This window comes from Pyrus communis, chromosome 1, assembly GCF_041283825.1.
Source record: "Pyrus communis isolate YQ-2024b chromosome 1, ASM4128382v1, whole genome shotgun sequence".
Taxonomy (NCBI): domain Eukaryota; kingdom Viridiplantae; phylum Streptophyta; class Magnoliopsida; order Rosales; family Rosaceae; genus Pyrus; species Pyrus communis.
Window position 1 is genome coordinate 18192577 of NC_142565.1, and position 14296 is coordinate 18206872.

Genomic DNA, 14296 nt, shown 5'->3' on the forward strand with positions numbered 1-14296 from the left:
GAGTTGGCGCATAACAAATTAATGAGGATTTTTTGGCTCCCTTTAAGCCAATACTGCAGTAGGACATTCTATATATACTAAAGCTCAGCGGATTGGCATTGTTCATTAACAGTGCCCACCCGGTTTTGTCCCTTGCTTGCTGAGCAACTTTTTTGCCCTTTTTTGGAATTGTGCAGTGAGTTGGCCATTTTGCCCTTTCCCCTTTCTGGTGCTGTTGTAGTGTGCTTTTTTCCATTTCGCACAATGATTCATCGGGTTTGCCCATTCTATCCACCTGTCCATCATTTGTGGGTCTTTGTAATTTTTTATATTGTTTTTGTGCCACAAACCATGTGCCGGGTTTAACTCCTGACAATTTTACTGTGTATTAACAGTAATATGTTAGATAATAAATGAGATAATAAATGAGAAGACCCATTCTTGAAAAGACAGAGGACAAGATACCACAAAAGACAGATGCCACAGTTACGTAAAATGATAAAGATATCGGTTAGGGAGAAAAAAAAATTGATTAAAAAATATGAAAAACTGGTTTGGTGTGTTTGGCTTTTGTTTTCTAATATTTTTTTTAGCATACTAAGAAAATTGATGGACAACCGTTCCCTTCCATTTAAGAAAAAGACAGAAATCAGGGATGTCATTGTAGTTGCATGGTGGTAGTAACGAATGCTCATTCCTCGAAAAAGGGATAATAAATGCAAAGTCGCAGAAATATATATATATATATATATATATATATATATATATATATAACAACTCCAAAAAGACAGTGTCTCCAAAATTCTTAACCAAATCACTTCAAAATCCCAACAAATTAATTTCTTACAAGAAGAAATTAAACACAAAAGAATTGAAGAATAGCTAACAAATAAGTCTTTGTTAGAATCTATTAGCCAGTTTTCTGATAAACTTGCTAAGGAAATCTGTTCAAATATCCCCAATGCCTTTTGGCACAGAAAGCAATATATTGTTAAACTCCCTTATATTAAGGATTTCAACGAGTCAAAAATTCCCACAAAAGCACGACCTATTCAAATGAATCATGAAGTTTTAGAGTTTTGTAAAACAGAAATTAACCAGCTTCTGGAAAAAGGAATTATTCGAAAGAGTAAATCTCCATGGTCATACCCTGCTTAGGAAGGTGATTCAACTTAAATGAATCACATTTGGTATCAGAGCCAAGTGGTTGGTAATTGCATTAGCATTTATCTGATCTATTCTTGCATTCACATTCCTTTTATCCTATCTGCAATATCTTATTTGTTGATTAGTTCTCACTTGTTCAAACTCCCAACCAAACAATAAGGCGTGATCCAAATAGTAAGGCCCGAGGAGAGGCATGAGTGGGGAAAGGGTTTAGACACGAGAGGAAGGTGATTCATTTAAGTTTTTGCATTTAGAATAGTTGCATTGTGTTTTCATGAATAGATTATTTAGATCTAATTCAATGGTCAGCACTAGCTCCATATCCAACTTAGGAACTATACCAGACATAGTAAATGAAGAACAAAAACTTGATTTTCAAACTGATGAAAGTATTGATTTTGGTGATTGGAATATTCCAAAAATTTCAAACAAAAATATTTACAAGAAAAAATGGTCTTTGACTTCTTTTAAATCCGAACATCATGTTAAAACAATTGAGAAGACTTATGCTCTTAGTAAAGAACATGAGACTTGTCAATTATTGTCTCCCGAACAAATTAAATCCCATAGGAAAGATGGTCATAACTATATTCATATTGGTTTGGTTCAAATAGCTGTTAAACCATTAACAAGAAAAGGTCTTAACACCTCTATTCTTTTATGTCTCCGAGATGCTAGATTCACTGACTTCAGTGATAGTATACTTGGAATGATTGAATCCAGTCTTTATAATGGACCTATCCATTTTGATTGTTTCCCAGACCTCACCATAAGTCTTTCAGATCCACACATGCTGAAAGCACTCACACTCAATATCAAAACTTCAGGATATCAAGTCCTAGAAGGAACACAACCTTTAGCACTTATTCACAGAGTTTATTACAAAGTCACTGGCACAAATATGAATTTTCAAGCCTTAACCAAAAGTCCTAGAGACCACACTCTTTTAATTCAAACAGCCCAAGAAAATGCAAACATAAAAGTCCCAAGAACCATTAGGTGGTCAGACATCAGTCTACCCTCGGATTGGTGTTTAATCAATGAAAGCAAGCCAGTAGCTATACAAAACAGTCTTGTCAATCTTGACAATGTTGAGCAATATTTTGATGGTACGGTAAAAATTAATTTTGATCGACCAGCAAGCAGATCTTGTGAATCAGTGCATTCACATAAATCATTTGCTTTTAGTAGAATTCTTTTTCTGGATCCACATCAACCGATAGATTGGGTCAAGATCAAGATTTAATTAAATCTTTAGTAAATAAAAAATTAAAGGAGCAGGAAACTAATTCTGTTGCTGCCCAACGAGAACTAATCGATGATTTGATTAAGTTAAAGTCTGTCGACACATCTTCACAAGTAGCACACCCTGTTTATCAACCTCCAAACCAAGAAGAACCAACCTCACCAACAACCTCTGATTTTGAAACAACATCGGTGAATCACCAATTACTTGTTTTAAACAAACCATACAAAATTTGATTGAGGAAGCTCAAAGCTGACATCGAATCTGTTGAAAATATACCAAGAAGAAATGTTTTCAGAAAGAAGTATTCTGATGAAGAAAAATTAGCTATCTATGCTGAATGGAAAGCTTTTGTAAAACAATACCAATTTGAAATATCTTTCTTTGATTTCATTGAAAAACATTATGAAACCAAGAACAAACTTACGGTGATTACCAAAGAAAATTGGGTTAAGGAAGACAAAACTTTGGTTTCTTCCAGTCATCCTCCCAAAGAAACTATTTTAATCTCCACTGGCAATACCAACATTTCAGCTACTCTTTTCAAAATTCCAAAAGAAGATGCAAGTTTTAAATATGTCATTGAACGGAACAATTTTACAAACCAGAGTCTTCATACTATTGGAAAACAGTTAGATAAAATTGAAACCAAAATCGACAAATTGTCTCAGCCAAAATCTTTTCAAAAAGAAAAACCATTAGTGAATTTCACTGATGCTTCTTCAAGTTCTACTGCTTTAAAGTCAATGACCACTATACAAAAAATAGATCAGATGCTCAATGAGCTCAAAAAAGAGAAAGTTGTTAATGTTTTACAAAATCATGATATTTCTGTCGAAGAAGAAACATTTACTTCAGATTCTTCTCAGGAAACAGAAATTGATACTTCTATTCAAAAAATTGAACATGCTTTTCAAAATGTTGATCTTCAACCAACTTTTCATCTTAAGCGTATTCGTACTAATTCAGTCAACCCTACAACTCTTACAAAAAACTGGTATCTCAGACCAACACCCCCAGATCTTCAATTTGAAGAAAGAAACATTCATAATCAATTTTCAGTCTCTGCTGACAAACTCTATGAATGGAATATAGATGGATTGTCAGAACAAGAACTTCTCAACAAACTACAACACATGTCTATGGTTGCTAATAGCTACATTACTAATCACAGTCTTACACAAACACAGATTGTTGACCTCTTAGTCACTGGTTTTACAGGAATGCTTCATTCCTGGTGGGAAAAGCACTTAACTTCTCATTCCAGAGATGAAATACGTCATGCGGTTAAAAAAGATGAGGAAGGACTTCTCATCTTTGATGAAACTATAGGACAAGGAATACCTGATGGAGTAAATACCTTACTCTACACCATTATAGAACACTTTATAGGAACACCTAGTAATGTCACCACTAGAGTTCACAACCAACTGAGTAATTTAAGGTGCCCAACCTTAAGTGATTTCAGATGGTATAAAGATGTTTTTATGTCTAGAGTCATGCTTCGAGAAGATAGTAATCAACCATTTTGGAAAGAAAAATTTATTAATGCATTACCAAACCTTTTTGCTCATAAAATACGAAATGTTTTAGTTAATGAAGAAGGTATCATACCTTATCATACCCTTACTTATGGGAACATAGTTAATGTTATCCAGAAGGAAGGCTTGAAAATGTGTATCGATATGAAAATTTCTAAACAGGTCAATAAAGACAAATCCATTGCCAAATACGAATTAGGAACGTTTTGTGAACAATATGGTTTACCTCCTATAGCTCCTTCACATAAGAAGAAGAAAGCTTAGCACACGAGCAAGTATTCTAAACCTCACTCTAGGTATCACAGGTATAAACTAAGGTCATCCACCAAACCTTTTCAATCCAACAAGTTTTATGAAAACCCTAAAAAGAAATCTTTTCGAAAACCTAACAAACAGCGTCAAGATAAAAAGGGAAAATGCTACAAATGTGGCAAATTTGGTCATTATGCTAATGAATGTAAAGTTAAGAAAGCAATTAATCAGCTGAAAATCTTTGATAAAGAGAAAGTACAGCTTATCCAGGTTTTAGAACTTAGAAATACCGACTCTAGTCAATCAGATAAGGATTTGGAATCATCCTCTTCTGATCATAGTAGTTCCAGTGAAGTTTCTTCGCCAAACATCAAGTTCGGATGTACTGACACTTGTTGTAACAAAATATCAGTGCTTAGTAAACAAGAAGAATTTTTAGTTGAACTAATAAGTAAAGTTGATGACCAAGATTTGAAATCTTTTTATTTGAAGAAACTAAAAAATTTGGTTTCACATCAAGAACCCGGCACTAGCCAAACACCACCTCAAAAGATTTCTCTCAGCACCACTTTGGAAAGGTTCAGTAGACCTAAAAAGGAAATCACCCTTACAGATTTGCAAAAAGAAGTCAATCAAATCAAATCGGAAATTAGGTTTCTAAAATTCGAAAACACAGAAATTCGTTCACAACTTAGTAGAGTCCGTACTCAAACAGTTGTAGAAGAATAGGACAGTTCTTCTTCAAATTGCGATTCTGATGCTCACTCGAGCAAGGCTCCTTCACAAGATTTAGTCTTAAGTCTTTTAGATAAAATAAGAATTAGAAAATGGTATTATAAAATCAAGATAATAATCGAAGATTTTCATTTAGAAACCATAACATTTAGAAACCATATTTTTCTTCACCAAACAGCTGATTTTAGTCACTCATGGTTCATAACCTTTGATAAAAATTTCAAGTTAAGATTTCCAGCCTGGTTTCCGGAATGGTGGGCTTCTCATGGTCTAAATGTTTCTCTCATCCCAGATGACCTTCGTCAAGCACTGAGCAATAGCTTCCAGAACAGTTTTGATCGCAGTCGTTTTGACAGTAGGGTTTCCCTCTTTTCTTTATTCATGGCCAAATACAAAATCCCATGGATACTAAAATGGAATTTCGAAGCAGACAATGGTGGCATTTATAGAACCCGGTGGGTGAAATGGTGGGACAAATTCAACCATCAAAAGATCATTGATTTAGTAAAATCAGAATTTCCCCAAGTTCTAGCTCCATTTATTTTTGCTCCATCAACACAGGCTTTGCCCGAAATCCAGCAATTTCCTGAATTACCAAAAGCTCAGGATCCAATTTAGTCTCTTTCAGACATCAGTCCATCATCCTCTCTTAAAGGAAAACCTAAGTCTTCCAAATCCTCTAGTTCGAAGAAGAAAGAGAAATCATCAAAGTCTTCCCAACTCCTGGATTTGGCCCAGCAGCTTATGGCAGAAGTAGCAATGCTTCACAAAAGAGGAAGTTCAGACTCAGACTCAGATGCTTCTGATGCTTCGTCTCATCTTCCCGCCAAGTGGGCAGATCTCCCAGATGCCCAAGATCCATTTGAATTCTGAATTTCAGAAGTGTAATAATTCCCCATGTGATCATATCTGAAGCAGCATCATCAGCAGTAGCTGTCATCATTTCAGATTCCGAACAAGTCATTGTTTAACAACAGTAAAAACAGACATTTTACTGTTCATCCAACTTTTTCTGAAGACACAGCGTGAATCCACAGTGAATTTTCATAATTCGCCAGCCTTTTCCAGCTACCAGCACTTGCAAGCGGGATTCCCGGCTCAATTATCCTAGCCTCAATCATTCCTCTCAGGAGGATAAAAGGAGAGCTCATCTTCAGAGCAAGGGGACTTTAGTCGAAAAGAATTCTCTGCGTATTCGAAAGAACAGAGAAAATCTTCAATAAAAATATCAAACACTTGTAATACATATTATCAAGGATGCCTACGAGCTCCACATGGTTTATGTTCATCATCTGTCATTAGGCAAAACAGTTTGTAATTTGCAGTAAGTTTTAATAAAAACTTATTTTCAAAAACCTAGTCGCATCATTAATTTTAATTCATTATTTTCATGGAAATATCACCTATGTTTAATTTAATTTTATGTTTTCATGTTATAATCTGTCATCCATGGATATTCCATTTCAATCAGCCTCATTTCTTCTTCATTCAATATATTGAAATGTTAATCTGTCTATATATGCTTTGCTTTCGCACTGTTGATTCTATGGACGGTAATTCAGACATCAGTCCATCATCCTCTCTTAAGGGAAAACCTAAGTCTTCCAAATCCTCCAGTTCGAAGAAGAAAGAGAAATCGTCAAAGTCTTCCCAACTCCTGGATTTGGCCCAGCAGCTTATGGCAGAAGCAACAATGCTTCACAAAAAAGGAAGTTCAGACTCAGACTCAGATGCTTCTGATGCTTCGTCTCAGCTTCCCGCCAAGTGGGTAGATCTCCTAGATGCCCAAGATCGAAATGGAATATCCATGGATGACAGATTATAACATGAAAACATAAAATTAAATTAAACATAGGTGATATTTCCATGAAAATAATGAATTAAAATTAATGATGCGAGTTTTTGAAAATAAGTTTTTATTAAAACTTACTGCAAATTACAAACTGTTTTGCCTAATGGCAGATGATGAACATAAACCATGTGGAGCTCGTAGGCATCCTTGATAATATGTATTACAAGTGTTTGATATTTTTTACTGAAGATTTTCTCTGTTCTTTCGAATATGCAGAGAATTTTTTTCGACTAAAGGCCCCTTGCTCTAAAGATGAGCTCTCCTTTTATCCTCCTGAGAGGAATGATTGACGCTGGGATAATTGAGCCGAGAATCCCGCTTGCAAGTGCTGGTAGCTGGAAAAGGCTGGCGAATTATGAAAATTCACTGTGGATTCACGCTGTGTCTTCAGAAAAAGTTGGATGAACAGTAAAATGTCTGCTTTTACTGTTGTTAAACAGTGACTTGTTCGGAATCTGAAATGATAACAGCTACTGCTGATGATGCTGCGTTGAATGCGATCACTTGGGGAATATATATATATATATATATATATATATAAAACAAAAGATAGTCTAATCTGAAAGTGTGAGGTCATAATGTGAAGTGGAAGGAAAAAAAATTATTATATATATATATATATATATATATATATATATATATATTGCGCGGGCAGACACATGTTGATCATCTCTTGCATTTGGCTTTTCAACTCTTCTTTTCTAATTTTGTTTTCTTTCCCGCACGTTTGCTCTCTCATTTGTCCTTGCTGCCAGCGCATATCTCATTCCTCCGTCTTTGGTCGTCCTTTTTTTTTTTTTTTTTTTGGGGGTTTTGTTCTGCTTTTTCAGTAGATGCTGTCCACGTGTTGATCATCAGCAGTATTTCTGTTCAGAGGATTTTTACTCTTTCTGTTTCGTTTTCATTCCTTTCTTTGTTTACTTTTTCCTTTCGTTTTTCTGCTTCTCTCTCGCCTCTTTTTGTTTCGTTTTCAGTTTTCTGTCTTCATCTTCTTATCCTTGCTCCAGCGCTTCGCACACCGCCTTCTTGGCGTTTCAAGTCTTGCTGTTTTCTGGTTAGTTGTGTCTTTTTTGTTGCCTTATTTTTTTGTTAATTTTGTATTTAGAGTTACATCTTTTGTTTAAATTTGGGTTTAGTTGATTTTGAAGGTTTCCAATTGGTTGCCCCCTTTTTTTTTTTTTTTTTTTTAATTTTGTTTAGAGTTAGGTCTTTTGTTTGAATTTGGGTTTACCGATTTTGAAGGTTTAGAGCTAACTATTTCCTTTCGATTTTTTATGGGGATGAGACTTATAGAATAGTAGGGTTTTTCTTTCTGTGTTGGGATTCTAAGTATGACTCTGTCATTTTCTGTGTTGACATTCTAAGTATGACTGTGTCGTTTGATTCTCATTTTATTTTTAGCAAATACAAAATGGCAAGCTCTTGAAGCCAATGAAACCTCTATTCACCCTTCGTGCAGATACCTTTGACTTAGAAGCATGCAGCTTCCCTCTCAAAATCTTTATACATATTATGCACAATCACGTTATACGTACTGATACATACAAGTAAATTAGGTTGCACCAACAATTAGCTACATAGTATTACATGACAAGATTATTAAAATTAATTCCCACCAACCATATGTATGCAGAAGGAATTCTTTGAATTTATAAGGTCATCATGTGCAAACTGATGCACTCAACCAGTGTCGGACTGTCTTTCCTGTGTGCTGGGAAGATTGTCTGGACATAAATGACTAGATTAAAACCAATTCTTGACTGATTCGTCTTAGGAATCTGTTCAGGTGTAGGTTTTAGATCTTTTTTTTTTTTAATTGAATTCTAACTTTATAGGTTCTCTATTCTAATTGTTATTACTTTTGGTTATTAATTAAGCTGTTAAATTTTTCCTCCCAAACATGGATGGACAAATAACAAATGATTTCAGTTTTCTTTTCAGTGTCTTTTTATGCTTTTGGATAAATTTGTGGCATATTATGTAAATTTCATTGTTGCAGGATAAATGGAAAACACACAGCCAACTCCTATTCATCAGTTAAAACCATACACGAAAGCAAAAAAAATCAAAATCCAGATATGCAGGATATGGAAATCGACAATCCGAGGCACTGTTCAAAAATATACAGCTTTGAACTGTATATTAGTTGATGAAATGGTGAGATTATTGATTCATTATTTTAATCAAAGACGGTAATACTAATAATTAACTAGCCAGAAAATATTTTTCTACCCCTATTTTTTAGATGTTGGGGAGTAAAATTTAAGTATGCCGTGTTACACAAAATGAACAGATCAGTGTTTTCTTACCTTTTTTTATGAATTTTTTATTTTCTTACCTTTTTTTCATGGTGTTACATTTTTTTTCTTAAATTTTTTGGCATTCATACATTTCTTTTCAAGTGTTGATTAAAATAATTTAACTATTTTCAATAATTCTTTTTCCTCATGCTAACAATTTGATAAGTGTGATGTTCTTTGTGTTATTGATAGTATAATCTATATTTTTATTTATTTTTTAATTACTTTTGTAACTTTTTTCCTTCTCTGTCTTGGCATGATAAATTGTGAAGCAAGATGCCGTTGAGGCGACCACATTAAATGTTGAGTATGATGTTATGGTTGCGAAGATTGAAGCTAGTGGATGCTAGGAAATCATTGATTTCCGTACTAGTAAAATCAGGGGACAATACAAAGTAGTCCCGCATGAAACTCAAGTTTTGTTTAATGCGGTAACAAAATTTAAAAAATTGGCCAGTGTGTTTCCACCCATCCCTCGCCATCGGTTCTTTCTACAAGATTACAACACACTTTACCCTCGCTTGGACAAGGTTGACATCCTTACAGGTATTGTTAACATGTCTAATGCATATAAATCCATTCAAACGCGTTGGTATTTATTTTCTAAAGTAGTATTTAACAATGTGCTTATATTTATGTTTTAAATTATAAGATGTTATCGGTTGTATAAGAGCCGTACAGTCCTTGGAAGAAAAACAGATTAATCAGAGGGTTGCATACAAATGTGATGTGCACATTCAGAATATAAGGTCATTTTTCACCTTTTATTGTGATTAGCCTAAATTGTCTTCAGTCTTTGTTCCTTTGCTGTTGTAAAAATTTAAATTTTTACTTGTGAGTTTTTTGATCCACAGAAAAGAAGAACTCACGGTTACGTTATGGGCAGACATTGGTGAAGCTTTTTCTTCTTTGTCAACATAGGCGTTTTCGCTGCCAGTCATGGTTGTTTTCACAAGTTTAAAAGTCAGACGCTACCTAGGTATTTCATTTAATTTAAAATTAATCTTTTGCATCCTTATTTTGTTCTCTGTCCATACTAAGTCATTTAAATTCTTTTGGTGTTTAACCATTGTTGGATTTTATTATATTTATTTGTGACAATTAGTCATTCTACGTTGCCACCCTTTCTAACCAGTCAATTTGCAACTATCTGAATATATTGGTGCTCAATGATTGTTGTTTGTCATACTTCTACTTATTTTCTGCTTTCTCCAGTTTTATATATTTAGTTGATTAAGCTATTGATAGTCTCGACTGACAATTACAAAATAACTAAAACTATATTCTCAATCGAACACTCACTTAGGAATCCACTGCATGTCCCAATTAATTCTGTTATCAGTTTATTAAAATTTTCACAAAAAACGTCATCTGTATGCCATGCGTACCCTTTTTTTTTTTTTAATTACTTTTTGTGATACAATGATGCATCTATTAAAACAAATTTTAAAGTGTATCCGTCATGATTTGTGTTTCATCACCTTTTTTCTGCCATGATTTCAATGCGCAGGCAAGATTGTCTTAAACAGTACTGGTTCATCACTTTTTTTCATTGATCCAGACATCCCGGAAGTGAATTCCTACAAGTCAGTGTAAGTATATTTCTAATTTTTGGAACAAAATAACTATATATCTATTATTCTTGAATGAAAACAGATGCTATTTCAATATTGTTCAAACAATGTGATCTTTTCAATCATGCAGGTTTTCCAACTGCAAAGAATTTCCAAAAATATTGCCTCCGTCTTCAGACCAGGCAAATGAAGCTAAACTTCTACAGACTGCGAAAAAAGTTACAATTGATGAATTGGCTTTCTTGGATCCAGATTTGTACAAGGTTTAAAACTTGATTATCCCTTTTAATGTTCCCTTAAAATTTTACAACTGTGATTTCACACATTCAATAAAAAGAATGCATATGATTGTTGTCAGTTTCACACATATATGACAAAATATATTACAGGATGAGACATTTCTATATAAAGCAGCTGTGAAGCATTTTGACACATGTTACGATTGGTGGTATAGTGTCTGCCCCATTTGTGTAAAACAAATGCATAAGGACCCAACAACTGCACAACTAATTTGTCAAAAACACCCAAATCAAATTCCAACACCTTGGTAATATTTAACATGTTGTGCTGCAATTTTGTTACTATCTATACCATGAGTTGAATTTTTTTTTTACTTTGCGGTTTTCAGTTTAGAATCAATTAATTTTTCGCTCCGTCAATGGTATGTAATTTTTCAATCTCACTATTGATATTTTTTTAAACACCTAAATTTCTCATGGTTGTTTTTGTTTTGGATATTTCATTGTGATCTTACATTAGGGTTTTAAATGTAGGTATAAGGTCAATCTGATACTCGAAGATGAAACCAATGAGATTGATGCCTTGATAATTGGAAAATGTGGTGAAAAACTTTTTGGCATGAGCTGCAAAGATTTGGTTCTGAATCAGACATTGGTGGACCATTAGCAATTACCAAATGAATTTCTTAGACTAATCGGGCAAAAGAAAATTTTCCATCTGCGGTTTGGAAATAGAAGTAATAATTTCAATCCAAGCAATGTCCTCATTCACAATGTAACCGACAATACAACCATGCAACCAGCAACTCCACTGCCTTTGCCAAGAGAAATCACAGGGTCTTCCACGACGGTTTCGTCTTCTACTTCAAGTGTTGAAACTACTGAACAATCGAATAAAAGGAAGAAGGAATCAATCAAGAGGGCTCTTTTCACCAACAATGAGCAAAGGTTTGTTTCGTAACTTCCTTTCAAAACATAATTTTGGAATTATTTTTCATTCATTTTATTTAATACTGGTAGCCCATTTAAAACAGAGAAATGGAAGAAGTTTCAGAGGCGGATCCAAGGGAGTTTGATGAAGTTCCAATAAAGTTGCTCAAAAAGAAATCATCACCAACTAGCGGAAAACTTGGTACCACTCCTGAAAAAACCAACTAGGTTGCTATATTTTAAACATGGCTTCTTTTTTTGCTCTACATTTATTTTGATATATATTTAATATCCATCTAACTGTATTATTTTCTTTCTTTGCCCTAGCTTGCTTGCTTAAGGATGAACGATGCAGTGCCAAAACTCATCTCCGATACTGAAACGCATTAACCGTTTTTTGTTAATATGTATCAAACAATATTGATAATATTTGGCTGCCATGTAAATGTCTCTCTGGTCTGGACTTCATAATATTTTTTACATGTACAATATTTGGCTGCCATGTAAATGTCTCTCTGGTCTGGACTTCATAATATTTTTTGTATGTACATGCTGGTTCCACTTGAGAGGTAGATGCAAGTGGTAGAATCCAATCAATCACTTTATGTTTTTTTTTTTTTGTGTATCTGTAAAGAAATAGGTTTTAATCTTTTGTATCTGGATTGTACAAATTTAATATTTTATATATAAACCACTTCCAACATCTTTGTTTACGGTGATGTAAATATACTGTGATCTACTTTTTACATGTCTTCAACACAGTGTTGCACAGAATTTCCACAACTACACTCATTTTGAACTCAATTTGGAGCAACATTCGGTAAGCCTTTCTTTTACAGTTAGTTTCATTTGTTTATATTTGAATCAACACCTTTTTAACAAATAATGATTCTTCCAACTGCTCATAAATTGATTCTTTTTTTTTTTTCTTGCAACTTCAACCGTTCATCTATTGAAAATACCATACGTCAATCAGCGATGTGGACTTTTCTCAACATATGACCATCAAATCTTGGTATGTCTTTCATCATTTTTGCTCCTTTACAATTCATAGAACTGTTATGTTTCCTTATATCCAATCCTTGCCGATAAACTAATTCTTTGTTCAAAACTTGAACCATAAATGTAATAGGCTGAAATTGTTGTGACCATTTCTCTCTATACAATTCATAGAACTGTTATGTTTTTTTTCTGTGTTTCACCACTAAGATTCAAATTCGTATATTTCGGTAAGAAACAAACTTTTATCTATTTCTTGAGTTAGGCAGAGTTGTAAAAATAACTTTCTACATGCTGTATGCTATTTAAAAACCCGCAGCATCCCGCGGGCACCATTGCTAGTAAAAACTATGTGCTTGTTTTTTAGTTAATCGACAAGTTCTTCTCTTTGCCTTTTTATTATTTCCTAGCTGGCAACGGAATTAAGCTGCTTTATGGTCTGGACTCTGCATGGAACCTACGTGCCTGTTCCAAAACATTAGTCCCCACTGCCCTAATGCTATATGTCGATCGATATAGATTATCTTTTTAATAACAAGCGCTTAATTTCTATTTTTTTTCGATTTATTACTAGTCCAATATTTCTGTGTGCTACCTGTATATATCTCCAATTCTGCAAGAACCCTAGATGGAAAATTTTGGCCGTGTGCAAGAAGCCAAAAAAGGAATTGTGCAGACTGATCTTGAGTATTTAATATCCAAAATCTACTTCAAGATATTGAATTTATATACAAAACTCTCTATCAAAGAAGCAAGAGTACTCGGATATCATCATATAATAAGGACATTATAACATTGTTTTGCCCTAACTCCAACGAGAAGATGAACAAAACTGACTGCAGACTGCAAATTTAGTAGACAAAATAAAAATAGCTAATAAGAGGCGTAAGTTCCCATCATCCTCTTGCAGCTCACATATATATATATATATATATATATATATATATATTCCTCCTCTTCTTCTCCAACAGGTCATTCATCTCTCTCACACCTTTCTTCTTTCTTCTTCTTGCTCTGTCTTTCACAGCTTTTCTTTAATTTTACAAAATCCATTCATTAGTTTTATGAATAAAGCATCTCCCTTCTGATGGATTGTCTGTTTGTTTGTGGCTTTTTTTCAAATTTTTAGATGACCTTCTGCAGTTTGATGCAAATAATTTAGTACTATAGCATTATATCTTTACCAATGAATGCACTAGATAATACATATCATGATATATATATATATATATATATATATATATATATATATGAGGTATGTTATCTTTTAAATTATGGTAATTGATTTCATATTTGCTCTAGTTCAAGCAAAATAAGGAATGAACGATCGGGAAACTAACCAAAAAGAGGAATAAAATTGAACAGGATGATTTGACAAAGTTAGATTTGAGATACGTAGGTCTTGCAAAATCTCAATGAGAGACCAAAGAAACTCAAACAATGATACGACAACTTCTTCTACTGATCAAGCCCTAGAAAATC

At 33.8% G+C, this 14296-nt stretch overlaps 1 protein-coding gene across 3 annotated transcripts; it reads left to right on the forward strand.

Moving 5' to 3' along the window:
* The first annotated feature begins 7695 nt into the window (after positions 1-7695).
* Positions 7696-12518, forward strand: LOC137713564 (uncharacterized). 3 transcript variants are annotated; one of them, XM_068452876.2, is made up of 11 exons: positions 7696-7826; positions 8772-8929; positions 9345-9618; positions 9725-9821; positions 9927-10051; positions 10583-10664; positions 10777-10909; positions 11036-11193; positions 11420-11833; positions 11920-12043; positions 12143-12518. In XM_068452876.2, the coding sequence occupies exons 5-9, from the start codon at positions 10012-10014 to the stop codon at positions 11550-11552; spliced, it is 546 nt and encodes a 181-aa protein (XP_068308977.2). In that variant the 5' UTR covers positions 7696-7826; positions 8772-8929; positions 9345-9618; positions 9725-9821; positions 9927-10011; the 3' UTR covers positions 11553-11833; positions 11920-12043; positions 12143-12518. The 3 variants fall into 3 exon arrangements, with proteins under 3 accessions (XP_068308977.2, XP_088555558.1, XP_088555560.1); XM_088699432.1 differs by lacking the exons at positions 11420-11833; positions 11920-12043; positions 12143-12518 and adding an exon at positions 11275-11367; XM_088699434.1 differs by lacking the exons at positions 11036-11193; positions 11920-12043; positions 12143-12518 and having other exon boundaries at positions 7697-7826; positions 11420-11547.
* Positions 12519-14296: the final 1778 nt, after the last annotated feature.

Coding starts and splice junctions, on each gene's coding strand:
- LOC137713564 (XM_068452876.2), top strand. CDS start 10,012: ATGGTTGTTTTCACAAGTTTAAAAGTCAGACGCTACCTAG. Junction 10,052..10,582: donor AAAAGTCAGACGCTACCTAG/GTATTTCATTTA, acceptor TTCAATGCGCAG/GCAAGATTGTCTTAAACAGT. Junction 10,910..11,035: donor TGGATCCAGATTTGTACAAG/GTTTAAAACTTG, acceptor AATATATTACAG/GATGAGACATTTCTATATAA.